Raw genomic sequence first — 26,633 nt, 5'->3', positions numbered from 1 at the left:
GATTCTATGATTCTATGGCCCAAGGTCACCCAGCAGCTGCATGTGGAGGAGCGGGGAAGCGAACACGGTTCACCAGATTACTGGTCCACCGCTCTTAACCACTACACCACTTCTTCATCTACGTTGGCTTTCTCAGGATGGAGGGGATATGATGTGCTGTGTCCCATTGGGGTACTGGTGGTGGAAATAATAATAATAATAATAATAATAATAATAATAATAATAATAATAATAATAATATATTTATACCCCGCCCTTGCCGGTTCAGAAAACCGGGCTCAGGGCGGCTAACTACAAATTTAAAACACCTAATTGATGCTACCAAAAAACAGCATAAAATACAGTATAAAACATGAATAACAATAAAATAACAAATCATTTTGGGGGAAAATCCATCCAATAAACATTAGATGATCACCAGGGCTAGCTGGCTAAATTAGTCCTGTTTGGGACAGCGAGGAGACCAGGGGAGAATTAGCTGTGGGGTCTCAGAGCGGGTAATCTTCATAAAAGGGAAGGGGGAGGGAAGAGAAGGGAAGGGAAGGGAAATAAAAGATCAGGCTGAATTCAAATTAAAGGCAAGGTGGAATAGCTCTGTCTTACAGGCCTGACTGAAGGAGGTTAAATCCCGAAGGGCCCTGGTCTCATGGGACAGAGCATTCCACCAGGTCGGAGCCATCACTGAAAAGGCCCTGTGGGGAGCAAGGGGGGACAAAATGGGAGATCAAGGAGGATCAGTTGGGGGTGGGAGTGAGCAACGTCCCTATTTTCATCTGAGGAATGTTGGAGTGTAGGCATTATAGAGCAGTAAGCAGTCAATTATTTCATTATTCGGGAAGGGGCATGTATTTTATTTAGATACTTTTCCAGGCACCCAAAGGTCTTGTGGTAGGGCTAGGCTGCATGCTTTTTTTTTTTTAATGTGAAAAATATTTCAAGGATAATGGTTATTTAGTTCTTAAAAGAAGCGTGTTGTGTTATCACTTTGTTTTCTGAGAGGAGTTAATGGCCTTCAAGGTTTGGTTAACTTGTTAATAACGACATTTGAATGGTTTTTGCCAACTCAGTCACGCCCTTACAGAAGCAACAATTACTTCTTTCGTGTGTGTTTTTTAAAAAGTAGTAGATGCAAATTTTATTTTTCATGGAAGTTATCTGACTGTGGGATCAGTGGTGATCTTGTGTGCTTTTTTATATAACTCAACTTAGTCACAGACGTAAGACAGCGTAAGAAATCATATTCTTATGATCCCATCAAAATGTGATAACCCTGTATCTCAGAAAAGGTTGGTTTTTCCCCGTTGCAGCTAGCTACAACAACTTCAAATAATCATGAAATTCTAAGGGTTTGGAGGTCATATAAAAAGCAATAAAAAGGAGAAGCAAAACAGCAGCCATCAGATTATACAGTTTTAAACTTTATTTCCAAGGCATTTCAGTGACTAGTGCTTAAAACTTCCATGTTATCTCTTATAATGCATAACTGAAGAGTGGGGTGGGTGGGTTGTCCACTTCATACTAAAGAGAGCGTCAAATTATCTCTTTAATTCAGATCTGTGGACCTAACCTATAAAAATTAGCACCATAGGAAACCCTCATAATCCCATAATTAAAAAACGGGGGGAAACCCAAAACTGCCAGCGATATTAAAGGTGTGTCTGAACCAAAACACGGCGTAGCCTTTCAATTGTAGCATTTCATTAAGTACGTCTGATTCTGCATTTCTAGCTTGTTTTGAGCTTCCTCTGAGTCTTCCGATTTGTGTCAAGAAATACCAGATCTGTTTGACGGCAAACCACTGGACACTATACAAACCCTGCTGAAACAATTGTGGATTGCGCAGGAACATCGCTGCAGGGCTAGCTTTCTCCATCTCGTTCGTATTTTCTGCCCCATTTTTCACTACACGTCTTTCCTTTTTTTGAGCCCTGTCAGAAGTTTCCCAGTTTGCATCACTTGAACCTGTGTTTGGCTCTGTTTTACTCTAGAGCAGTGGTGGCCAAACTTGGCCCTCCAGCTGTTTTGGGACTATAATTCCCATCATCCCTGACTACTGGTCCTGTTAGCTAGGGATGGTGGAAATTGTAGTCCAAAAACAGCTGGAGGGCCAAGTTTGGCCACCACTGCTCTAAAGTATTGTCCTGGTTAAACTCCAGATGTTCTGAAGCAGTGATGGCGAAACCTGCGACTCCCAGCTCCCATTGGCCTCAACCAGCCTGGCCAATGGAAAGGGATGATGGGAGATGTGCTCCAAAACATTGGAAAGGAGCACATGTTCCCCTACTGCAAAGCCTAATTCTTACTGTCCCTGGGCTGTACTACTTCTGGTATCAGGAAGGACGGTCCTAGTTCAACTTTCTCTGTGATGTGCTAAGATTTCTACATGCAAAGATTTGCTTTGTATGGAAGAGCATTTGGTCTTTCTTCCATAGTCTAAAATGGTGCAGCCCAGGCACAGGTTTATCACCTGACTGAGAACATGAGTTGCAATTTGCTGGAGCATCATAATCTTAGAAAAGCAAGGAGCACTGAGCTCATCCATTGCATTTGATCTCAAAGGGCACCTGTTTAAACGTTTGGTACAGAGTCATGCAGATACATCACAGCGAAACAGAAAGAGACGAGAAATGGTTGCTTTTTTTTCCGTCCTGGCAGGTAAAGATGTTGATGGAGAAACACAGAAGTATTTACAGATGAACTGAAACTGAAATCGGCAAATCTTCTTTCAGACAGGATTCCATGTCAAAGCAGCAGAGATGTGGTTTCAGAAGCAACTGCTGTCCAAACTGTGATATAGACTTAAAATTGAGATTGTTGACCAGTTGAATACATTTATCTGACACGGAGGACAAAAAGAGTCCACTCCTCCATGCTAATAGGTTACGCTAATGTGCGTTCCATAATATTTTTTCACAAGGTCAGAGTTTTGATCGATCTAAATGAAGCAAAAGTGATACAAACAATTCCGATACTCCCCAAGAGCTAAGTAACTCCACTCCAAAAAGCAGGAGGGGGAAAAGGGGTTGGGGGGGAAATGGGTATGAACATATATTTATTCAGTCAAAAGTATTAGTTTTTGGTTTTTTGTGCTCGTTGTTTATTCAGCTCTTTGGCCAGTGGTGATGGGACCATTTGCACGCGAATAATCTTGCTGCCCTTCTTCATCCAAAGCCAAGATATCTGGTATCTCATCCGATTCTGAAGACAAGTCTGTGATAGCAAAATCCGGAACCTGCAGAGGAAGAAACTCAGATAAATTTGAAGGCAACATTTTCAGCATTTCCCAAAGCATTAAGGACCTAGGACTCAAACTGAGGAGAACAGGCCAGCAAAATTTCCTCCCATTTCAGTACTATATTGACAAAAACATAGTGTATCACATGTGAAATGAAATAATATTGTCTTATCATTTAAAAAGTTCACAATTAATTCATGTGGGGAAATGCCTCTTTCTCTGGTGTAGGTTTCATAGTGAGAAATAAAAGGAGACCCAAAGATTTTAAACCAACCATTTATCCAAATTGTGTTATTTTAATGTAGGAAGCAGTGGTAGAAACTCAGTTATGTAAGCTAGGCGCCAAATGGCTCCTTCAACCAGAGTTACAGTCGCCAAAACAGAATGCCTAGTTGCCATTTTGGGGCCAGACGGCTCAAAAGTCCTATTTTTCAATAAGACTTTCTGGTTCCTGAAATTCATGCTGATTGTGCAGGTAAAATATAATGGATAGAATTGTACAGGATGTGTTGCTGGTGTTTGAAAACATTCAAGATCCGAATATTGCCAATAGAAATCAAGCAAAATACAAGACCACTGTTTATGTACTCAATCATGGCTGCAAGAATACTCATAGCCAGAAGTTGGAAGTGTGAAACAACACCAACAATAATAGATTGGCAAACACTCATGATCAAGTATTTTCAATTAGCAAAGCTGACTGGAAAAGTCAGGGGAGCCCAGAATCAAAAAACAAAAACGGAGAATGGAAATTATTCAAGGAGTATATAAGATTATATTGTAAAAATGATATTATCCTAGCAGAATTGAATGATACTTGTGTGTAATAAACAAATGGAATAAACATCTTAGAGGAATATACAGAAAAAGTCATAAAATAAACTGTGCGATAAAATCAAGACAATATGAAAAGGCCAATGAAAACGATTGGAAGTTTTTCTCAGAAGACTTCATTGGATAAGTTATGATGCTGTATAAATGATTGGCTTTTCTAACTGATTTTTTTTGCTATTGTCAATTTTTTTTTGTCTTTCTTTTTTTGCTTTTCTTTTTTCTTTTTCATTTTCGTGTTTAACTCCGTTGTAATGTATGATTGTATTTTAAATCAATAAAGGCGATATTTTTTAAAAAAAGAAAAGAAAAAGAAAACATTCAAGATCCAAGGATTCCCAGGCAGGCACTTCCAGATGGGGGAGATGTCAGGCACCATCGTGGAGCCCAGGCATTTTCACTCAGTCACAAGTGGCCCATAAAGGTAAAGGGACCCCTGACCATTAGGTCCAGTCGTGGCCGACTCTGGGGTTGCGGCGCTCATCTCACTTTATTGGCCGAGGGATCCGACGTACAGCTTCCGGGCCATGTGGCCAGCATGACTAAGCCGCTTCTGGCGAACCAGAGCAGCACACAGAAACACCGTTTACCTTCCCGCCGGAGCGGTACCTATTTATCTACTTGCACTTTGACGTGCTTTCGAACAGCTACGTTGGCAGGAGCAGGGACCGAGCAACAGGAGCTCACCCCGTTGTGGGGATTCGAACCGCCGACCTTCTGATCGGCAAGTCCTAGGTTTTGTGGTTTAACCCACAGCACCACCCAAATGCACCTGCCAAATTTTGAATGCTGATAGGAAGCTGTCCTATATCATGTCAGACCACTGACCCACCCAGGTCTGAACTGACTACACTGACTGATGGTGGGTCTCCAGAGGTGCTATTCAGCTATATTTTATTCAGAGCACGCTCACTGAAATTAATGAACACCTGCTTTGCCCCACCCTCCAACCCTGGAAACCTCCACAAGAGAGCTGCTCCAGAAGAACTGTGAAGGGAGAACTCATCAGGCAATAGTGTTTCCACCTGCCTTGCCCAACCTAGCCTTTCCCGGACTATGACTTTGAGAACAGCAGCAGCTGGAAAGAGAGGAGTTCAGGGATATTTAAAAAAAATAGTTTTATAAGTCGTGCTTCTTAGTTTCTCAATTTGATCCTTTTACATGGTTTTGTATGTTTTGTGGTGTTTTATGCACTGTGAATTGCTGTTACTTTTATTGATTATAGATTGGTAATTCTTTATTGTGGTTGAACTGTTTAATTATTATTTGCTGATGCTTAATTTTACTGTTTACTATTGATGCCTGCTTCTTGGGAGAAAAGCGATGACAAACCTAGACAGCATCTTAAAAAGCAGAGACATCACCTTACCGACAAAGGTCCGTATAGTTAAAGCTATGGTTTTCCCAGTAGTGATGTATGGAAGTGAGAGCTGGACCATAAAGAAGGCTGATCGCTGAAGAATCGATGCTTTTGAATTATGGTGCCGGAGGAGACTCTTGAGAGTCCCATGGACTGCAAGAAGATCAAATCTATCCATTCTTAAGGAAATCAGCCCTGAGTGCTCACTGGAAGGACAGATCCTGAAGCTGAGGCTCCAATACTTTGGCCACCTCATGAGAAGAGAAGACTCCCTGGAAAAGACCCTGATGTTGGGAAAGATGGAGGGCACAAGGAGAAGGGGATGACAGAGGACGAGATGGTTGGACAGTGTTCTCGAAGCTACCAGCATGAGTCTGACCAAACTGCGGGAGGCAGTGGAAGACAGGAGTGCCTGGCGTGGTCCATGGGGTCACAAAGAGTCGGACACGACTAAATGACTCAACAACAACAATTAGATTCTGATAGATTGTTGGAAGCTGCTTTCTTTGATATAAGTTGTTTATTTTATAGTTATTGTGACTTTTAAATTGGATCAGATTGTTCCTATTAATGTTTGATGTTTTATTATGTTTTTATGTCTTGGAAGCCGCCTAGAATGGCTTGGGCAGCCCAGCCAGATGCGCGGTTTATAAATGAAATATTATTTTTCTCTGAGTCAGCCCCATTAATTTTAACAGGTCTACACTGTGTAAAACTCACTTGAATACCACTCTGGGATTTCAGACAGGAAGTCTTTCCCGGCCAGCACTAAGATTTGAGAGTTTTTACCTGGGATATTCCGCATGCAAATCATGCACTCTAGTTATGGCTAGCAATTAAGGGCTCGACCCTCTTCTTCCTGTTGCGTGGGTTTGTCTGGGAATTGAACTCAAGGCCTTTGTCACTGAAAGCACGAGTCCTATCCCTAGACCAACAATCTGGAGAGAAATCTTTCCTTCCTCCCACAGCTTACATCCCTGCCGTAAGTCTTCTCCTAAGCTGGTCTCTGATACCAGAAGTGAGATCCGGTATGTGCTAAACTGTAGTGTACGTGTGAATCAGTTTCCCTCAGCGCATACTTTAACCGACTGTCATAGTTTAGACCAGGTTCTCCTCCAAATCTCTGTTTCTAAAGCAACAGCATGACTACATGGCTTGATTTCATCTCTGAAACAGTTAGGGAAAGGACCCCTGGACGGTTAAGTCCAGTCAAATTTGACTATGGGGGTGCAGCTCTCATCTCACTTTCAGGCCGAGGGAGACGGCGTTTGTCCACAGACAGCTTTCTAGGTCATGTGGCCAGCAGGACTAAACCGCTTCTGGCACAATGGGACACCGTGACGTAAACCAGAGAAACACCGTTTACCTTCCCACTGCAGTGGTACCTATTTATTTACTTGCACTGGTGTGCTTTCAAACTGCTAGGTGGGCAGGAGCTGGGACAGAGCAACGGGAGCTCACCCCGTCACAAGGATTCGAACCGCCAGCCTTCCGATCGGCAAGCCCAAGAGGCTCAGTGGTTTACACCCACAGGATAGTTAGGGTAAACTGACCAGAAATAATTCGATTCAGAATGAATTGGTTTCAAAGTAATTAAAGTCAATGGGCTCATTCAGGACTAAAGCGGCAATGCCTCTGTGTTCCCTTGGGAGTAAGCGCCACTGTAAATTAGTGGAACTTCAGAGTAAGCATAGACAGGATCAGCTGCCTAGTATTATTTTAAGACTGTGGACACAAAAGTACTATGCTGACTATGTCTGCTGCTATGCTGGTCTCCCTGCTACCATTTGCTTTGAAGCTCTCAGAATAAGGCAGCAGGGAGTTTTCTGTCCTAGCCGTGCCGTACCTATTTCAGCAGCAGACTAGATTCAAGGTCAAGTTGCCTACTCTTCCGTAACCTGTTTTGAGCACCTTACGTAGATAAGGCTACAATCCTACACACACTTTCCAGGGCATAAGCACCACTGAACACAGCAAAACCTCCAAGTAGGAACATGAGGCTTCATCTTACACCAAGGGAGAAAAATCTAGTTCTGTTTTGTCTACGCAGGCAGGCAATTGCCCTATCTAGAGCTGCAGAGTGTTCGAAAATCAGGATATATACGCTAGGCACCAAAGGGTTCCTTAAAACCAAGGTTGCAGTCTCCCAAATGGAATGTCTAGTTGCTATTTGGGGGCAAGATGGGGCCAAAGTCTTGTTTTTCAAAAGATGGGCTGACTGTGATTGATTCTCAGTTCAACATCTGGCTAGTTCAGAGGACTACATTGAGCCACGTTAAGAGTTTTGAGAACTTAAAAGAAGAAAAGTCACATGACTCAGGGACAGTCCACATATATATTGGGCGATTCCAACCTCTTTTTCTTTATGGTGAAACGGGCCACTCATAACGTAGGGCTATTCTTCACAACTGTGAGCAGGGCATTGGGGTGGGAAAAGCGAAGACAAGCTACAACAATTCACTATAACGTTGTTCTCGGCTCCTGCTCAGGCTGCAGAGATGATGCATTTTGGTTTCCTGAAATTCATCCTGATTTTGCAGATAAAATATAAGGGGTAGAATTCTACAGGATGTACTGCTAGTGTGTGAAAACAGTTCAGGCATGCACCTCCAGATGGTGGAGATGTAAGGTGCCATCCTGGCACCTTCATTTGGTTACAAGCGGCCAATAGGCAGAGGTGTAAAATGCGCCTGGCAAATTTCGAACACTGGAGCTGCATGGCATTGAGCTTGTGACATTCTGCTTGCAAAGAAGATCCTGTACAATTGAACTATTGCCATGAATATGATTGTACTTATGTTTGTCTTGAATGCTAGTGGAACATATACATATGCACCAAGCAACGGCAAAATGCAAGTACCCTGGTTCTTCTGTTGCTATGTAACACGTTATTCACCTGTGCAGAAAACTAATAATTATCTTCATATCATTCTTTAAAGCAGGGGTAGAAAATGTGGGACCCTCCCAGCTTTTTGTGGGACTCATCAGCCCCAATTAAATTGCATGTGAGCTTACTTTCCTTTGTATAAAACAAGCCTGAAGGAGGCCCCCAACCCATTCACACGTCCTTGTATGATCAATGGAAACAGTTGGTTCCGGCAATTATTAACCACTCTCAATTGCACCCTGATAATTGCCACCAGGGGATGCAGGTGGCGCTGTGGGTTAAACCACAGAGCCTAGGACTTGCCGATCAGAAGGTCGGCGGTTCAAATCCCCGCAACGGGGTGAGCTCCCGCTGCTCAGTCACAGCTCCTGCCAACCTAGCAGTTCGAAAGCATGTCCAAGTGCAAGTAGATAAATAGGTACCGCTCCGGCGGGAAGGTAAACGGTGTTTCCGTGCGCTGCTCTGGTTCACCAGAAGTGGCTTAGTCATGCTGGCCACATGACTCAGAAGCTGTACACCGGCTCCCTCGGCCAATAAAGCGAGATGATCGCGTCCGCGACTGGACTTAACGGTCAGGGGTCCTTTATCTAATTGCCACCTGCCTGGATTTTAACTTGTCTGAATTAATTTTAAGATGTATTTTAATTAATGTCTGTTTTTATGCTTATTGTGTGCGTTTTTATGATGTTAGCCTCTCTGAGCTCGGCTGGAGAGGGAGGGATACAAATAAAAAAATATTATTATTATTATTATTATAATAAGCACATGCAATTGGTTTTAATGCAGATGAACAATGCTTATGCAACACCAGAATTGTATACAGGGAAAACTTCACAGCCTGAAGGGAAGGAAAATATCCATGTGTGTGAGAGATCCCACAGCCTAGCAGTGATCTTTAAACCACAGATTAATTGCACGGCTAAAACCAGTCCATACATGAATTATTGCTTGTCCTTAGTAAGCCAAGGTGGTTATTATTATTATTCAACCTTTACCCGCAGGTCTCAGGGCAGCTCATGACAAAAAACCACAATATAAAAAACACAAAATACATAATAAAAATAAAAGCAGTAACAACCCAATTATTCCTGCCCCCTGCACAACACATTTTAAAAGGGCATTGGATGCCAATCAGCCAAAGGTCTGGTTAAAGAGGAAAGTTTTTGCCTGGCGCCTGAAGGTATATAATGAAGGCGCCAGGCGAATCTCCCTGGGGAGAACATTCCACAGACAGGGAGCCACTGCAGAGAAGGCCCCGTTCTCCTGTTGCCACCCTCTGGAGCTCTCGAGGAGGAGGCACATGAAGGAGGGCCTCAGAAGATGATCTCAGGGTCTGGGAAGAGGTGGTCCTTGAGGTAGTCCTGAGCCTTTTAAGGCTTTATAGGTCAAAACCAGCACTTTGAATTGGACTTGGAAACCAATCGGCAGACAGGGCAGTTGGACCAGGATAAACAACTGGGGAGAAATTCAACACTCTGCTGTGTCGACTGCACCACCTGCACAAGAATTTCAGTTTGCCAGATGAAACAATCTCTCCTCTGCTCCCCCTTGCATGCTGTTCTGGGGGCAGAGAGGCATAGGGGTTAGAGAGGAGGGGAAGCCCCATTGCACAAGCAGAAGTCCTTGAGCAGGGCTTCGGCTAATAGGACTAGTTAGGTGAATCCCACCCACCCTCCCGCCAGTGCAACAAAATGTTCACACTCTTCTGCCAATGCAACTAGACAACACCAACCAAAAACTGTGTTCAAAGAAACCAGCACAACAAAGCATGCATTATAGATCACATGGCGGTTGGCATGGTTCAATTTTAAAGCCAATTTTTTAAAGAGCACTTTTAGACTAGGGGAATTATTAGCAATGAATTGTGATTTGAGTGCGCCTGCTGCTTAATTCTCCCCAGCAACGTTGGCAGAACGCTTAAGTCCTCATCGGTGCTGATTCTACACAGGTGGAAGTCTCAGGGCATCCAGTGCGCTAAATGTTTTCCCTGCATGGACAAAACTATTAACATATTGACCTGTGTGTACTTTGTCATGCAACTGTTAGCGCAGCAGGATACCTGGACAGCAGAGCAAACTTATTTTTGTTTGAGTTTAAGCATCAAATGCAAGAACAAGCAGAGCAGGAGGAACCAGAAATATCTCCAGGTCATTCGCTGATGTTCTCAACAGTTTGTTGTGCTTCAGCTTCCGAGGACCTGTTGTAAAATCTGAAGGGCCATCAAGACTGTGGAATGTCTGTGCTACGAGAGACAGGTGGTTTGGCCTCCTTTGGCATAGTATACATCATAACAGCCTACCGATTCAAGCCACAACCCACCGATTCAAGAGCCCCGATCCAGAAAAGCAAGCTACAAGCAAAAGCTGGGATGGTAGAAGCTTAAGAAACTGCAAGTATCCAGAGAGCTGGATGAGGAGTCATAGGTAGAAAATAAATACAGCAGCAACACCTGGACCATCTGTTTACATGTAATGCTTGGTGCTGATTCAGCAATTTGCATACAACCCATTTTAAACAGACCCACAGCTCAACGGTAATTGAGTCACGTTTGTTTCGCATCCTCAATACTCTTTACACAATCCAAGAGACACCAGACTCCGGCTGCTGAAGCATTTATTACTAAGCATACATGTGAAATTACAAGGCAAGGCACTACAAAAGGACAGGCTAAAAACACCCGTGTACAAACAGCATGAATCTTGTTTAGCGCACAGTGCTCAATAGTAGCTTAAGTGGAGTTACAACGTCTCATATTTAAAAATGAAGGACGAACGTGAGGTGTTGCAACAGACAAGTTACTCTGGCAAGTCTAGTCCAACTCCACGCAAGGAGTGGAAAAAGTTTATCAAGGCTTGTTTTTTGTTTTTTGTTTAGGTCCTAGAACAAGTTGCTTTAAGGCAAATGGAAGGAATGATAAGTATACAAGGGTACAGTGTGCAGTTTTCAAACGAAAGCTGAATAAGAAAATGTAATTATGCTGCCAGAAGCTTTACAGATTTTCAATAAAGGGGTTTGCTTTTGCTTTTTTTTTTTTTGCCCCTGCGTATATTAACAGAATAGCAGTAAGCTCCTTTTAAAGGCCACTTTAACTGAGAGGCAAGATGGAGCTTTGTAATATATAGGTAGCTAAACAAGGGGTTTTCTCCAATGCAATCTGCTGAGGCTCAGAAGGTCTTTTAAGGCACTTTGCATCTTTCACAACTCCGAACCCAAACACTGGGAACTCAACTCGGGAGCGCAGAAATCTTATTTTGCTTTTTTTGTCAGAGAAAGCACAGCAGGAATTAAATTTCTCTCCCCTGCCCCCCAGCAGGTTACACTGCAGCTACCACAGCTCAGCCACCTTGTCAGTCAAGCTACACGTGTGTGTGTGTATGTTTTGTCACGTCGCCATTTATTCTGTGTTGCGTTCAGGCTGTTTGTCCTCCTGGCTGGTCTTTTTCTCCCCGTCACCTCTGTGCCCAGCATTCTCAGAGCCAGCCAATTGCGGGTAAAAGGGACCTACCAGCCAGTTGAGGGGCGTGTTGTTCACCAGGTAATCCATCACGTCGTCCAGCGATTCCTTCATTTTCTTCAGCTGCCCTTTGCTGGTGGTGATGAGGTTGTCGGACACTTCCTGGAAGGAAGATGCCGAGCGGAAGTTCCGGTAGACCTCGCCCGCCATCTCCCCCACGTGGTGAACCTGGCCTTGGATATTCTGGGGCAAACCCTGTATACTCGACACCAGGGTGACGCAGGTGGTTTGAAGCTGCTGGGTCAGGTTCCGTGCAATCGTTAGTGTGCGTGATTCAATGTACTGGAAACAAAAGCAAAACACAGAGACATCGGAAACGGGCTCCATGTTGTTCTGTTAGCTTAAAAAATAACCCCAATATTCTACAGCCACCACCCTAGACCATAGCTGTCAACTTTTCCCTTTTCTTGTGAGGAATCCAATTCGGAAAAAAGGAAATTTCCCTTTAAAAAAGGGAAAAGTTGACAGCTATGCCCTACACAACAATAACTTGAACTTCCAATGCGGGGGTACAGTCGCACCTTGGATCCCGAACGCCACAAACCCACATTTGGCATCTGGCTATTGGCCACCCACGACCAAGTGAAGATGCCTGGGTGCCAAGATGGCGCCTGATGTCTCCACCATTTGGAGGTGCACACCTGGGGAACCATGGATCTTGGCTGTTTTCACAATGCATCCTGTATAATTCTGTTACATGTTCACTGCCCAATCAGAATGAATTTCAGGAATTGAAAAATAAGGCTTTCGAACCGCCTGGCCCCCAAAATGGCCACTAGGCATTCTGTTTTGGTGACTAGCCCTGATTTAAGGAGCCATTTGGCGCTTAAGCTTATATATCTGAGTTTCTAACACTGGCTGAGACACTGCCATAAGACCCAAATGAATGCTCATACGCACTGACCAATGTTTCTCCACACCCAAGGGATCCTAACTTTGGCTGGGACTTGCAACCTAATCAAACCCCTTGACCTGGAAAGCGAAAAGCATTTCTCTTTCCTGGCCTCCCACCAATAACAGATCTGTCAAGTGGTCCTTCAGTTATATCCTATTTGCCAGATAGCTTTACCCCCATGCTTGCTACAAAGATATTTGTAGGCGTGGGAAAGAGTGTGCTGAGAGAAGCCACCTTACTAATTCACATCTTTTCCCTTTTCTTTACAAGCTTCCTGTATTTCCGCTGTGGCTGAAACAAGACAAGCAGCTAATACCCAGTAGTAGCAAGAGCTAAGTTTAAGCCTTCGCTTGAGTCCTGGACAGCAGCCTTATCACTGCTGTAATTATTTGGGTCAAAAGGTTAATACTCTTAACCTTGATAAAGAACTTTCAGCATGGCCAGCTGTAGACTGCTGCAGCAACTGGGCAAGGAAATTGTTTTGGCTGCAACCTTGCCCTTTGTATCTGCAAAAATATATATGATACTAATACAGTGGGAGGACAAAAAAATAGCCTTTCGATCAATGGATAGATGGCATTGCAACTCATGAATGGATCGCCTTCATACAAACATTATGTATGAACAAATTAAATGATATTTGGAGTGCATTTATCGGAACCATACCAACCCCTGAATCCGTGTATATTTGAGGGAAACTGTAAGATCAATAATTTGCACATGTGTTATATAGTTCTGTGATCTTAATTATATTTTGCTGTCATAGTGTTGTTTTCCTCTACCTTTTAAAATGCTTTATGTATTTTCTTTCCTTTTTTTTTACTTTAACTCGTAATATTCTTCATAAAATTGAATACAATAAAAAAACACAAGTAAATAGTTAAAACAGAAACAACCAAACAGCAAGCCCTCTTCCTGCAAACATATTTAAAAGGCTGCAGAATACTGTATTTTTTGCTCTATAAGACTCACTCACTTTTTCCCTCCTAAAAAGTAAGGGGAAATGTGTGTGCATCTTATGGAGCGAATGCAGGCTGCACAGCTATCCCAGAAACCAGAACAGCAAGAGGGATTGCTGCTTTCATTGTGCAGCGATCCCTCTTGCTGTTCTGGCTTCTGAGATTCAGAATATTTTTTTTCTTCTTGTTTTCCTCCTCCAAAAACTAGGTGCATCTTGTGGTCTGGTGCGTCTTATAGAGCGAAAAATACAGTATTACCCTGACCCAATGCTCACTCAGCAACCTACCTCAGCACTGCGGGAGTCATCTTCCTCATTTTGGCCTGTGTTTTTCCTCCATTCCACCCAGGAATTATACAGCTTTTGTTGGGCATCTTGGAGTTTCTGGTTGGCACTATTCATATTCTTTCTGGCATATTCAATCTGGAATAGAAAAGACTTGCACGTTCAACTTTTTGGAAGTACTCTTCAACGGTGCAATCCTGCACATGTCTGCTCAGAAGTAGCCACTGATTTCTGCGAATCTTTCTCCCAGGAAACTCAGATCGTTCTTGGGAGTGCTTTCGCAGCTAAAGCAATCTTTCTTCTGCCAACAGTTATCAAACAAGATTCTGGTAGGTAGCCGTGTTGGTCTGACAGCAGTCAAAATAATTAGATTAAAAAACTGTCCAGTAGCAAACTTAGTTGGTCTCTAAGGTGCTACTGGACAATTTATTTTTTTATTCATTCAGGTATCAAACATGTTTGCACAAGGTCGGCTCTGATATCTCCTTTAAAAACTCCATCAGGGATTGTTAAACCCTCCAACAAACCCTCTGAAAAAGAATTAGGAAGTTGGAATTTCACAGCAGCGCTATATGGATCTCGTATGAATGAAAGATATCTACTTGGGCCCCAAAATGTAACTGTGTATTCTTGCCCAATAGAGCCTCTGTTTTCACCAATTCCTCTCCTTTGCTGCAGTTGCTGGCACACTACATATCATTTTGAAGATTTATTTATTTGTTTAAATAAAGCCTAACATTTCCCCCTTCAGATTACCCTGCCCTAAGGCTCCAATACTTTGGCCACCTTATGAGCAGAGAAGGCTCACTGGAAAAGACCCTGATGTTGGGAAAGATGGAGGGCACAAGGAGAAGGGGACGACAGAGGACGAGATGGTTGGACAGTGTTCTTGAAGCTACCAACATAAGTTTGACCAAACTGCAGGAGGCAGTGGAAGACAGGAGTGCCTGGCGTGCTCTGGTCCATGGGGTCACGAAGAGTCGGACACAATTAAACGACTAAACAACAAGAAGAGCCCATCAAATGCCACTACAGTGTATTTTAGACCTATTGTTTCAACAATTTGATGTTAAGAAAATATTCTTATTGTGTCCATGGATGTATGAAGGCTGCCTAGTAAAACGCTGAACTGTGTATTACCTTAATGCTAGCCTTGCAAACTTTAAAACTCGAGGCCAACTCACAAGTAAAGAACACAGGATTAAAATATTATTAAAAAGGTAGAGTGGACTGCCATCCACCAATACATGCACTGTGAGTCCCAAAGGTTGACAGAAACCCTTTGCAAAAATCTGAAGTTAGAGCCCAGAACTCACTTACCAGATTGACAGTGGAGTTAAGTTGAGAGATTGTCTCTTGGCTTCTGAGCTTAGCATCTCGAACCTTGATTAAGGCCTGCTGGTAGGCACGGGATCGGACCTTTGAAGACAAAGACCCTAGTCTAACGTAGTAACTTGGCTTCTGAACTCCAACTTCAAATCCTTCCACTTTCGTAGCTTCTTTCTCTGCAGAATCAAAAGAGCAAACCATTCCAACTGTAACTGCGGCAAGTTAATGCCATCAAGCTTGCAATTAGGAAAGTTAACAACCACTTCCTCTCTTTCTCCCTCGCTTCTTGAGAGTCTGTTGCCTATAGCCAAGAGAGACAAATTCTCCCAAGGCAACTTTGCAAGGTGTTTTTGGTCTGATGGTGAAACATTCAAGGTAAGAGAGCTGGCGACTTTCCCAGGGAAGAGCTTTGAATGTGAAGCCTTCCGTCAAACCTAGAGAGTCACCGTGATTGAGTGTGTTGGGCTGACTGATCTTAAGCCATGTTACAAAGTTTGCAGTCGTAAACCAACCGCATGGTCAAATGATCATCAAGTGGCCCAGTTCTACCCACAAACTATGTTTTCCTTGTTCTTGAAAAATACCGTATTTTCTGCTCTATAAGACTCACTTTTTCCCTCCTAAAAAGTAAGGGGAAATGTGTCTTATGGAGCGAATGCAGGCTGCGCAGCTATCCCAGAAGCCAGAACAGTGAGAGGGATCGCTGCTTTCGCTGCGCAGTGATCCCTCTTGCTGTTCTGGCTTCTGGGATTCAGAATATTTTTTTCTTGTTTTCCTCCTCCAAAAACTAGGTGCGTCTTATGGTCTGGTGCGTCTTGTAGAGCGAAAAATACAGTAATACACGATAGCATCACATTTCATTGGCTTCATAACCAATGAACTTCGGCAAGTGTATTTCCCCCTCGTTTCTATTTACGAAAAATAGCACAATCTTCATAACAAGGTATGTAACCTGGCGGACTGGACCTTCTAGGACAGGGGTCAGCAAACTTTTTCAGCAGGGTCTACTGTCCCTCAGACCTTGTGGGGGGCCAGACTATATTGGGGGGGGGGAGAATCCGACACCCGGGCCTTAGTTTGCCTACCCATGTTCTAGGACAGCCTTTCTCAACCTGTGGGTCCCCAGATGTTGTTGGACTACAACTCCCATCACCCCTAGCTAGCAAGGCCAGAGCTCAGGGATGATGAGAGTTGTAGCCCAACAACATTTGGGGACCCACAGGTTGAGAACCACTGTTCTAGGAGAACTTACCTAGTTCTTCTTCCGTCAGTGGCAGATACTGGTCTACAAGGGTCTCTGATCTGCTCAGTGCAGTGTCCACCCCACTGGTCACCAGACGCAGCACCCGGCTTCCCAGAACGGTGTTGATGCTGCCACTGACCACTGACCGGGTCAACTCCACACTGTCCTGGACGGCTCCTTTTGTCTTGTCAACAACTCCATTAATGGTTTGTGCAACAGTATCCTTGGCACCAGTCACGGTAGTTGCGACGACATCCCTCGCACCGACAACCACATCCATTGCATTAGCGACAACCTAGAAAAAGTGGTTGCAGATTCTTCACTGCTAGCTGAATGCAAGACGCAAGGAGTGACACAACTCATTCAGCATAAAGCACATGGGCCCAGTTTGCCCATCACATTCAGCCAGAGTTTAAAAATACAGTTTTATTACGAACGAGCGGCGTGCTGGCACACACTCGCAAATTCATCATGAGTTTCCATAGCCCCCCACCAAGCATAAAACAAGACAGAATCTTGCCCATTGCATAACCTTATGGTTTCCCAAAAAAACAAGATCAGTAAGCCAATAAAAAAGCTTGCTTCCTGCTTGCTGGTTTTTTTTTTTTTGGGGGGGGGGGGGAGAACAAACATAAACCCGAGTTCCAAAAATGCAACCAGCTTAGATTCTGGATCACCTTGTGTACGCCATGCAGACTTTGGAGGAATGTGTCCCCAATGCCTAGAGTCTTCAAAGGAGCTGTAACACTGGGCTTTTACTTGACAAAACAGAATTGCACATGGGGGAGGACCTCCTTTGTGCGTCTCTTCCTCGAGAGGTCTGGAGGGTGGCAACAAGAGAGCGGGGCCTTCTCTGCAGTGGCTCCCTATCTGTGAAATGCTCTCCCCAGGGAAGTTTGCCTGGTGCCTTCCTGATACACCTTTAAGCGCCATTTTTAACCAGGCCTTTGGTTGATTTGATTGACACCTGATGCCCTTTTAAAATGTTTGGTGGTTTTTTTTGCACGGGGGGGGGGTCATTGTTTTTCTTTTGATGATATATTTTGTGGTTTTATATTTTGGTTTTGTTCTGTGAACAATACCTCCAGGTATAGGGTGGTATATAAATTCAGTAAGTAATAAGTAATAAGTAATAAGTAATAATATTGGTAGTCCTAGGGCCGTAGCATGGAGAGGGCCGGGGGCAGCATAGCCCCAGGCGAATGATTTGAAGGGGTAAGCAGAGTAGTGCCCTGGGCGCCAGCAAAGGATGCAACACCACTGGCCAGTCCTACTCTGTAGACCCACTAAAATTAATGGCAATGACTTACTTAAAATTCCCTTCACATCAGTGATTCTACTCTGAGTAGGACTAGCACTGGATACCACCCTAAGTGTCCAGTGAGCATCCTATAGATATGCGAGACCTTTTCCTTCAAAGACGTGAATGAGAAAGCCCTGCAGAAGAGGGCTTTGAACTCAACAGATACATAAAGCAGGGGACTTTTGCGTTTGTAGATTAAACACGGGGCAGGTATCCCAAGTAAGTCGTACCATCCTGCGTGCCTCGGGGCTGCTTCATTTGTTTCCTGCGCTGAAGTCCCCCCCTCCCCATTGCCCCCCAGCTATAGTTGGCACCTTTTTCCCCGTTCATGTGTAACTCTGCTTCGAACCAATGAGAGAGAAAAAGCCACATTAAAATCCTTCTAAATAGTTTACCTTATCAGTTGGTTGATAAAGTATTGGCAGCCTCTCCTCGACTTTGTCAAGTCCTATGCAAGCGTAGCTGTTGGCAACTGCAACTGGAAACATTAAGGGACCGTTAGGCCAGCTTTTGCAATTTTAAAAAGTTAATCAGAAGCTGTTTATTTCTTTGAACTGCTGGGAAACAGGAAGCATTCTGGCGTATCCCGTTAAGGACGAAGTTCATCATGAATGACTCATTAGCAAGTTCAGAGCTCCTTCAGAAAGCAATAAAAGAGGGTCTCCTGGCCCTCTGCCATTTCGCAAGAATAGGTTTCCGCGAACAAGCTGACACACTCAAGCACAGGAGTGCCAAACGCAAAGTGCCAAGTTTCTAAACTGTGAGACATTGAGAAAGCAGGTGAAAGGGGAAGCTGAGACACAACTTAGAAGTGGGTGAAGGGTGAGAAACTAGAGCCAGGAGGAATTTTTTGACTCATTGTGCATCTTACAAGTCACAATCTTATTTGACTTCGCACCCAGTTCGTCCAGAAAGCTTCTTTATAGCCACAGCGGCCCATAAACGTTATGCAAAGGTATTAGTAGCCTCGCAATGAGCTGTTATTTAAGGCGGGCCTTTACAGTTCTTTGCTTCCACTAAGCCAAACAAAATACTCTCCCCGTGGTGAAAACATTTTAGGCATTCTACAAAAGCAACGGGGCTTCTGAGCAGAGCATTTTGCAAGCTGACAACTGAATATGTCACTGGGCTGCAATTTCCATCATCCTTGACCACTGGAGAAATTAAGCAGCACCCAAGTAGTTGAATAACCATCCTGAGATCAGTGCTAGAAGCTGAGATATGAAAACTAGGAGCTAAATGGCACCTTAAACTTAGGATATGGGCACAAGAACGGAATGTCTAGGTGCGCTTTTTTATAACAAGAATACAAAGCTGAAAATGAATGAACTCCAGCTAAAATATTATGTTCATTTTTCATATGGTCTAGTCCTTCCCCTGCCAACCCTCTAATGTTCTTAAGAGGGTCTCTTCTCCAGTCTTCAGAGAGTAGCTAGAAGTGGCGAGGCAGAAAGAGATCTTCCCTTCCTTCCGCTCTGCAGTTTTAATCTGATAATTTAGGCACAGTACAGTGGTATTTCAAGTTCTGAACTTAATTTGTTCCACAGGTCCGTTCTTAACCTGAAACTGTTTTTAACTAGAGGCGTGCTTTTGCTAATGGGGCCTCTTACTGCCGCTGCAATGCCGGCACACGATTTCCGTTCTCACCCTGGGGCAAAGTTCTCAACTCGAGGTCACCCTTCCAGGTTAGCTGAGTTTGTAACCTGAGGCGTTTCTAACTCAAGGTACCACTGCACTGCTCCCAGAGCTCAGAAACGGCTCACATTAATGAAATTCCCCGTCACAAAATGCACCAAGAAAAATGGGAGTTTCGAACACTGCGTGAGATTATTATACTCGGTGGCAGTGTTCAAAATTCGCCTGACTATTGGTCCCTTGCAACCACCAGGACTCCATCCTGGGAGCCAGGATGGAGCCCTGACAGCTCTACCATTTGGAGGTGCATGCCTGAGGATCACTGGATCCTGCCTGTTCCCAACGCTCTCCACTAGAGGGATCACAGATGACTTTGAACCTTACCATGCTGTCTACACATCTGAATGTGCAGCCTATGAAATGACAGCCATTTCCAAACAAATACCAACTTGCATGCCTGGGCTGTCATTTCTGCTTGGGAACCTGTTTATTGTTGCTAATAAACCTGGTCTTTTTTTCCCCTCTGGAAGAATTTTGCAAGCTGAAAAGTGTTTCCAAGAGCTGCGGCTTACTTTGTGGCTCCAGCTTTTGGATGATAGGCAGAGCGCCAGTCATGGCTACTGCAGTAATGGTCTTTACACCCTTTTCCGCCATCTCACATACAGACTTCAGGTAGGGATGGTTGTCCTTCGTGGTGACGTAAGCTGAGGAGACCATGTCGTAGGTGGAGCTCACCAGGGGAAGGTTGGCAACCCTGGCGACCACATTCTGTGTATGCAGAAGACAGGACAGTTAGCCCACATTTCTTCTGGAATAAATCGTCAGGAACATTTTTGGTGCGTGCAAACATACCTGCTGTGAATCAGTCCTCTCTTCCGCCATGTTTGGGCCTTGAATGCTTTATAGAGTCTGGGGGAGGGGAGAGAAAGCACAAGTTAAATTCAAGGCTTGAAACAAAACCTAACCTTTTGACAAGTTGCAGCCGCAACATGGAAGGTTGAAACTTCAAATCTGAAATCATTTTTTCCCCGGACAAATATGACTAGCCAATACAATTTGTGGGCAATATCCAGTGAGTCATACTCATGAGCAGACCTGCTAAAATCAATAGGCTTAAGTAACTTGATGTACTAAGTATCAATTTCAATGGGCGTATTTAAAGCACGACTATTTTGGATATCTTCCGTTATTTCTAAATTATAATTCACTAGTTTATTCAGTAATGCTTGATTAACTTGAACTGAGCAGAGACATGTTCTGGGTTGCTTTGACAAAGCCAATTTGTATATAACCTTGGGAACACTTGGCTTTTCTTGTGTCCAAAAATTTGCCTCACTTTCCAAGCCAAAACGTAGTAGCAACAAGTTAGGTTAGGGAAATAAAAGTTTAAATGGGGATTTGAAAAGTGGAAGCCGAGCATTGTATTCTAGTATTCTTTACTATGTTACTAAACAAACAACAGTGCCTTCAGAGTAGACATTAAACCAGAGCTTTCCAGACTGTGTGTGCCACGACATGTTAGTGCTTCCGCTGCAATGTGTCGGTGTGTGAAAAGGGGTTCATTTAACCTCCAGTTTGCTAGTAAAACTGAATTACTGTGTCGCAAAATGATGCCTGTCTAAAAAGTGTGCTGCCAACATGGAGAGTTTGGAAAGCTCTGCATCAAACTCTGGTTACAAGAATGAGTGAAGAAAAGCCAAGCTGAATCCACAGTTACCAAATGTGGATCCACTGTCAAAGTTGTGTTAGATGGAACAAGGGAGACTGTTTGTTCCCTCTGTAGCAATAAAGTGCTTAACACATTGCAATTGCCCCTTCTTCCGCTGCTGGTTGTGAGACTCTCCCTCTGCAAACAGAACTGCCATCTGTATTATGAAACCACATCATTAGTCTATTAAGGACAGAGTTGCTCTGGAATATTCCTCTCGCTCAGCCATCCTTGAGTTCGTGCCCTCCAGATATTTTGACCGTGACTCTTATCATCCCATGATTATGAGCTATGGCTGGTGCAGGCTGTGGTCAAAGCCAAACAGGATTCAGAAATCTGTTCTTGGCTGAGGACACATCGTACATTTAAAGCCCATTCCCCCCCTCCCAGAAAGGAATCCTTTGAACTATAAGGGTGCCGGAAACACAGGCATAAACTACAGTTCTAGGAGGGGGGGTTGAATGGGTGTGTTTGAAACATTTGTGTATGCACTGTTAAAGAGTTTCTGTAACACAGAAATGACAGGATGTGTTTCCATTTCAGTTCTCGTGAAACTTTATCCTGCTGCAGAAATGATTATAAAGCAACTTAAAAACAAAAAACCTTAATGCCTCCCTTAAGTTGATCAAGATCAGGCAGGATTCCTTTTCATACGAAAGGTAACAAAAGGGAAAGAGCACACCATGCTAGGGGGATTCAGGCTTCTCATTTTAAGTCTCAGTGCAATACTTGAAGGACCACCAAGCACTCAAAACCCAGTTTTTTTAAAGATATAGGACAGTACAGGTGATGCATTGGTTAAACAGTTATTACAGAGACGATGAGTTCCAAAAAAAAAACCAGGGAGCTTTTTCAAATTAAAAAATGCTCACTCACCCACAACAGTGTTTTTGTATCCCAACTACGATATTTCACGCAGTGTAAGTAAAAGCAACCCAGCTAAACCTCTCCTACAGAGAACCCTGTGAAACAGCTGCAAATTTTGCCTCTCGGCCCCTTCAAGTATGGGATAATTTAGAGGCTTTGAGGCAGCTTTTTGCAGAGAGGGAGAGAAAACAAACAGGCTTGGTCTCCTCCAAACAATGGGACCAAACCTATTTAAGCAGCAGATTCTATCTCTGTTCTGTTTGCTTTACGTTGCATTGTATTTATCACACAGCTCTGTTCCCGATTGTCCTTTGCCCCCACCTACATTGCCAAGATGATGACCTATCCGACAGAAATGTTTCCCACCCAATTATGGCTCCAGTTCAGTGACAGCACAGCATCCGCCAGCAAGAAGTGAAAGTACATTTATAGACCTCCCCAAGCATCGGGAAAGGAGGCGTTTGGGGAGCGCCTGCATTTCCTTGCTGCCATCCCGAAGAGCCTCTCCACTCACTCCTGCATCCTCAAGAGAGATCTTTCCTCACGGGAAAAAGGGGTTTAAGAAGATGCCCTGCAGTCCCGCCCCCCTCGGGCAAAGAGGCTGCACCTGCACTTACCTGGGAGTAAGCCCCAACCAACTCGTGTGTGTGTGTGTGTGTGTGTGTGTGTGTGTCTTACCTCGGAGTAAGCATACACAGGGTCTGCCCTGCCTGCCTGCGGCCCCTGCGCATCATTCCCGGGGCTTTCAAGAAGACAGACGGAAGATGGAGAGGAAGGAAGACGCCAAGGAAGAAAGCGCAAAGGCACACCTACCCACCCGCTCGCCGAGGTGGCTCAGCGTGGGACTCTTTGCTCTTAGGGTCGTGTGTTCGAGACCCGCGTCGGGTGAGAGAGCCCGGGGTTGGACCGGATGACCCCTCGAGGTCCCTTTGTAAAGCGAGGATGCGCGCAGACCCGCTTGCTCCTTTGCGCCCTGGGCTCCCGCAGCCTCTCCAGGCGCGTCCGCGTCCCCCATCATCATCATCATTGCACCCCCCCATTGCAAAGACGCGCAGGTTAGGCTTCTCTCCGCCAAGGGCAAAGGCGACTCACCTGTCGGAGGAGAGCGAGCGGCTGCCTCGTGTGCGTCAAGCGCGCCCAGCTGGTCCTCTCGCCCCGTCGGCTCCGCAGCCGCGCCCCAGCCTCGCCGGCAATTTATCCGGGCGGAGAGAGGGGGGGGCCCCGTCGGGCAGCCTCCTCCTCCTCCTCCTCCTCTCGCGAGACGCCAGGCAGCTGCAAATCCGGGCAGCTTCCTCCAAGCGCGCACACGATGCGCGCACGGCTCCGAGGAGAGGAGGGGCGCGGAGGAGGAAACAGGCGGATCCTGCCTCTCGGCGCCGCGCCCTCTTGGCTCCTCCTTGCGCAGCTGAAAGAAGCCGAGGAGAGAGAGGGGGACGAGGGTTGCCATGTGTCCTCTTTTCCCAGGACGCGCCCTCTTTTTCCGAGGGGTGAAATGGAAGACAAAGCGCATCTGTTTGCTTTGAATGGCCGACGCAGCGTCCTCTTTTGGGGGAGGCTCTTTAAAAAAGATGGCAGTTAGCGTGCAGGTTGAATCGCAGGACCAGTTATGCAATGCCCCAACCGCTTATTTCCTCATTTGTTTATTTCAAAAAGTGTATACCTACACTGCTTTATGTGGTTTTTTTAAAAAAAGAAGAAAGCTCAAAGTGGCTTGCAAAAGATAAAAAAGCAAAACCGAGAATAAATAAATATTTTTTTTTATTTATACCCCGCCCTTCCCGGTTCAGAAAACCGGGCTCAGGGCGGCTAAGAACAAATTTAAAACACTTAATTGATGCAACAAAAAACAGCATAAAATACAGTATAAAACCTGAATAACAATAAATTCAGAATTCAAAAATCAATTTAGGGGGGAAATCCATCCAATAAACATTAGATGATCACCAGGGCTAACTGGCTAAATTAGTCCTATTTGGGCCAGCAAGGAGACCAGGGCAGAATTAGCTGTGGGATCCCAGAGCGGGTAATCTTCATAAAAGGGGAAGGGAAGGGAAACTTACAAAAGTTAAAATACTGACACAGTGATTTAAAAAGGAAAAAAGTGGGGGAAATTCCAGTAATAATAATAATAATAATAATAATAATAATAATAATAAATAAATCATTTATTTATACCCCTCCCATCTGACTGGGTTTCCCCAGCCACTCTGGGCGGCTCCCAACAGAATATTAAAAACATGATAAAACACCAAACATTAAAAACCTCCCTAAACAGAGGGAACATGGCACTCACCATTATCACCATCATCATTTTATTTCTGGTACCCTACCAATCTGATTGGGCTGCCCCAGCCCCTCTGGCCTTCTTCGAACATATATAAGAATGAAACATTACACATTAAAAGGCTTCTCTAAACAGATCTGCCTTCAAATGTCTTCTAAAAGTCAGAAAGATGTTTATCTCGTTGACATCTGACGGGAGGCGGGCGCCACCACCGAGAAGTCCCCCTGCCTGGTTCCCTGTAAGTTCGCTTCTCGCAGTGAGGAAACCTCCAGAAGACCCTCGGAGGTGGACCTCAGTGTCCGGGCTGGACGATGGAGATTCTCCTTCAGGTTGTTGTAGTAAGTGCCACACTTTTAACATGGGGGGGGGTGAAGGTGCCGGTACTGTGTACCCTTGAATACCCCCAGAAAAAGGCACTGCTAGAACAGATTAGAATTGCGTCCACTTTCTAAGCCTCTGTGTAGGCATGTCTGGGGGCAGACTTTGGTCTTTCAGATTTCTGCAGCGTCCTGTGCGAGGCCAGCAATCGGCACCTTCCATTCAGCACCCAGGGTGGGGGAAGCAGTCGCACTGCCCGAAATCCGCCGCTTGCTTGTCTGAACGGTTTCGTGTGTGTGGTATATTTGTGTGTGATCTATACCAGGTGTTAGTTTCTGTTTTGCCACTGAGCAGCTGCTTTGGAGTCACAGGACTCTGTTTACATTCCTGGGATTCCATACTATTGGAAGTCTCATGGGAGACGGGATGTGACGTTAGTGGTTTCCTGCTTCCTTTGTTCCTTTGTTCAGTTGCTCTCTGCTTCCATAGAGAGAGGATGTCTTTTCTGACTGTGTAGCTTAGAAATAAAACTCTTTACAATGTGGCCCAAACCTCTCGTCTCTTTCCTGTGCTGGAAACTCTGCTGAAGAATGTGCCTTGGAGCCTTATCAAAGGCTCAGGTCATTAAACACGTCGGGAGGCGATTCCGAAGACTCGGGGGAAGAAAATGAGCTTTATCAGCTTGGCCGAGTGGAGATCCCGACACCAGGCACCCCTAACCTTCGGCCCTCCAGATGTTTTGGACTACAATTCCCATCCTCCCTGACCACTGGTCCTGTTAGCTAGGGATCTTGGGAGTTGTAGGCCAAAACATCTGGAGGGCCACAGGTTGGGGATGCCTTATCTATACCATCGCATATGTGAAAAGTAACTTTGATGCATTGATAATAAGCTAAGCCACTTCCTGCTTGTTAAAAATTCTGGAGAGGGAGCCATGGGGGTCTGTTGCAGGACAACCAGCAAAGAAGGTAAGGAGAGAGTTGCTGGATCAGACCAAAGGCCCATCGAGCCCAACTTCCCGCAGAAGGGAAGCTGGTGCCTATGGGAAGCCCATGTTCAAAGAGAACATAATAAAAAGTGTTTAGGATTGCAGCCACAAAGACTTAACCGATTTACCATGGCGTAAGCTTTCATGAACCAGAGTCCATTGGACTTCACCAGGTGCGTCATCGACAGCTAAGAGATGATGCAATAAAATGGGGCCAAAGGCCATGAACTGCAAGAGGAAGTGTCTGCCTATTTTCTATACGGTACCCATCTCTGTATTCATGTTGCCGTTAGAAATGGAAAGAAAACAGAACTGGCCCAAATTCCCGGTTGAAAGGGTACAAAAACATTGCTCCTTAATTTCAGGTTGACTTCCTATGCAACTTTACTTAAAGTAAGTTCCCTTTTAAATATATAAATATACTCGATGATGAGCAGGAGTCCCAGTTTGTACAAATATAGAAGAAAACATCAACTTTGAAAGCAAGAAAAATCAGATCAGATGTGTGGGCTTCATCCAGCCTACTAAGGCTGCTCTCCTGGACTTACTTAGTGTGGCTGCAGGTCTGGCTAGGGACACAGGGAAAACCTTGACATAGAAATGTGGTCCATGGGCCTTATGTTGCCTTATGCTTACTACGAGACAATCCACCAGTTCTCATATAAAGATTAAACTACTTAACTGCGGAAGGGAGAAAAGATGTATCAGTTACCCTCATGGTTTGTGTAGCAGAAGCACAGCTTTCCTCCTGGTAAGGTCAGTATTGATTTAGAAACAAGAGGTATTGAGAAGCAGTGGGAATGGAAATTGGCCATTAGTCTCCTTTGCTTTCCCTTCTGAGGTTTTCAGACTATTAGGGCCAGGTGTAAATTCAACATTGAGCAAAGGCAGCATGTTCATGTTACACACTGATCTGTCTTCTGTTATGAATTCATTTTCTCTCTCTGTCTCTCTCTCTCTCTCATACACACACATGATCTACAGTGGTACCTC

The 26,633-nt window shown here is 44.6% G+C and overlaps 1 protein-coding gene and 1 long non-coding RNA gene across 2 annotated transcripts in view; both read right to left on the bottom strand.

The window, feature by feature from the left end:
• The window catches only part of LOC310753144, a 356,996-nt gene that overhangs the window by 267,883 nt on the left and 62,480 nt on the right, over positions 1 to 26,633 (bottom strand). The gene's annotated exons all lie outside the window — the stretch shown is intronic.
• On the bottom strand, positions 1,403 to 23,370 carry PLIN2 (perilipin 2). Its single transcript, XM_083593644.1, has 9 exons — positions 23,143 to 23,370; positions 20,328 to 20,384; positions 20,048 to 20,243; positions 18,236 to 18,318; positions 16,547 to 16,832; positions 15,286 to 15,470; positions 13,969 to 14,103; positions 11,819 to 12,109; positions 1,403 to 3,232 (listed from the first exon to the last, which is right to left on the bottom strand). The coding sequence occupies exons 2-9, from the start codon at positions 20,355 to 20,357 to the stop codon at positions 3,098 to 3,100; spliced, it is 1,341 nt and encodes a 446-aa protein (XP_083449770.1). The 5' UTR covers positions 20,358 to 20,384; positions 23,143 to 23,370; the 3' UTR covers positions 1,403 to 3,097.

This window comes from Podarcis filfolensis (assembly GCF_964270895.1).
Source record: "Podarcis filfolensis genome assembly, chromosome: 17".
In the NCBI taxonomy this organism is placed as follows: Eukaryota; Metazoa; Chordata; class Lepidosauria; order Squamata; family Lacertidae; genus Podarcis; species Podarcis filfolensis.
The sequence above is the reverse complement of the archived record's forward strand: the minus strand, read 5'-3'. Positions and strand labels throughout refer to the sequence as shown.

Excerpts from the sequence above, each read along its gene's own strand:
- PLIN2 (XM_083593644.1), bottom strand. The coding sequence starts at position 20,357 with ATGGCGGAAGAGAGGACTGATTCACAGCAG. Across the intron at positions 15,471-16,546 it reads ACTGACGGAAGAAGAACTAG|AGAAAGAAGCTACGAAAGTG; the intron begins GTAAGTTCTCCT and ends TTGATTCTGCAG. Across the intron at positions 14,104-15,285 it reads TTAACTCCACTGTCAATCTG|ATTGAATATGCCAGAAAGAA; the intron begins GTAAGTGAGTTC and ends TTTCTATTCCAG.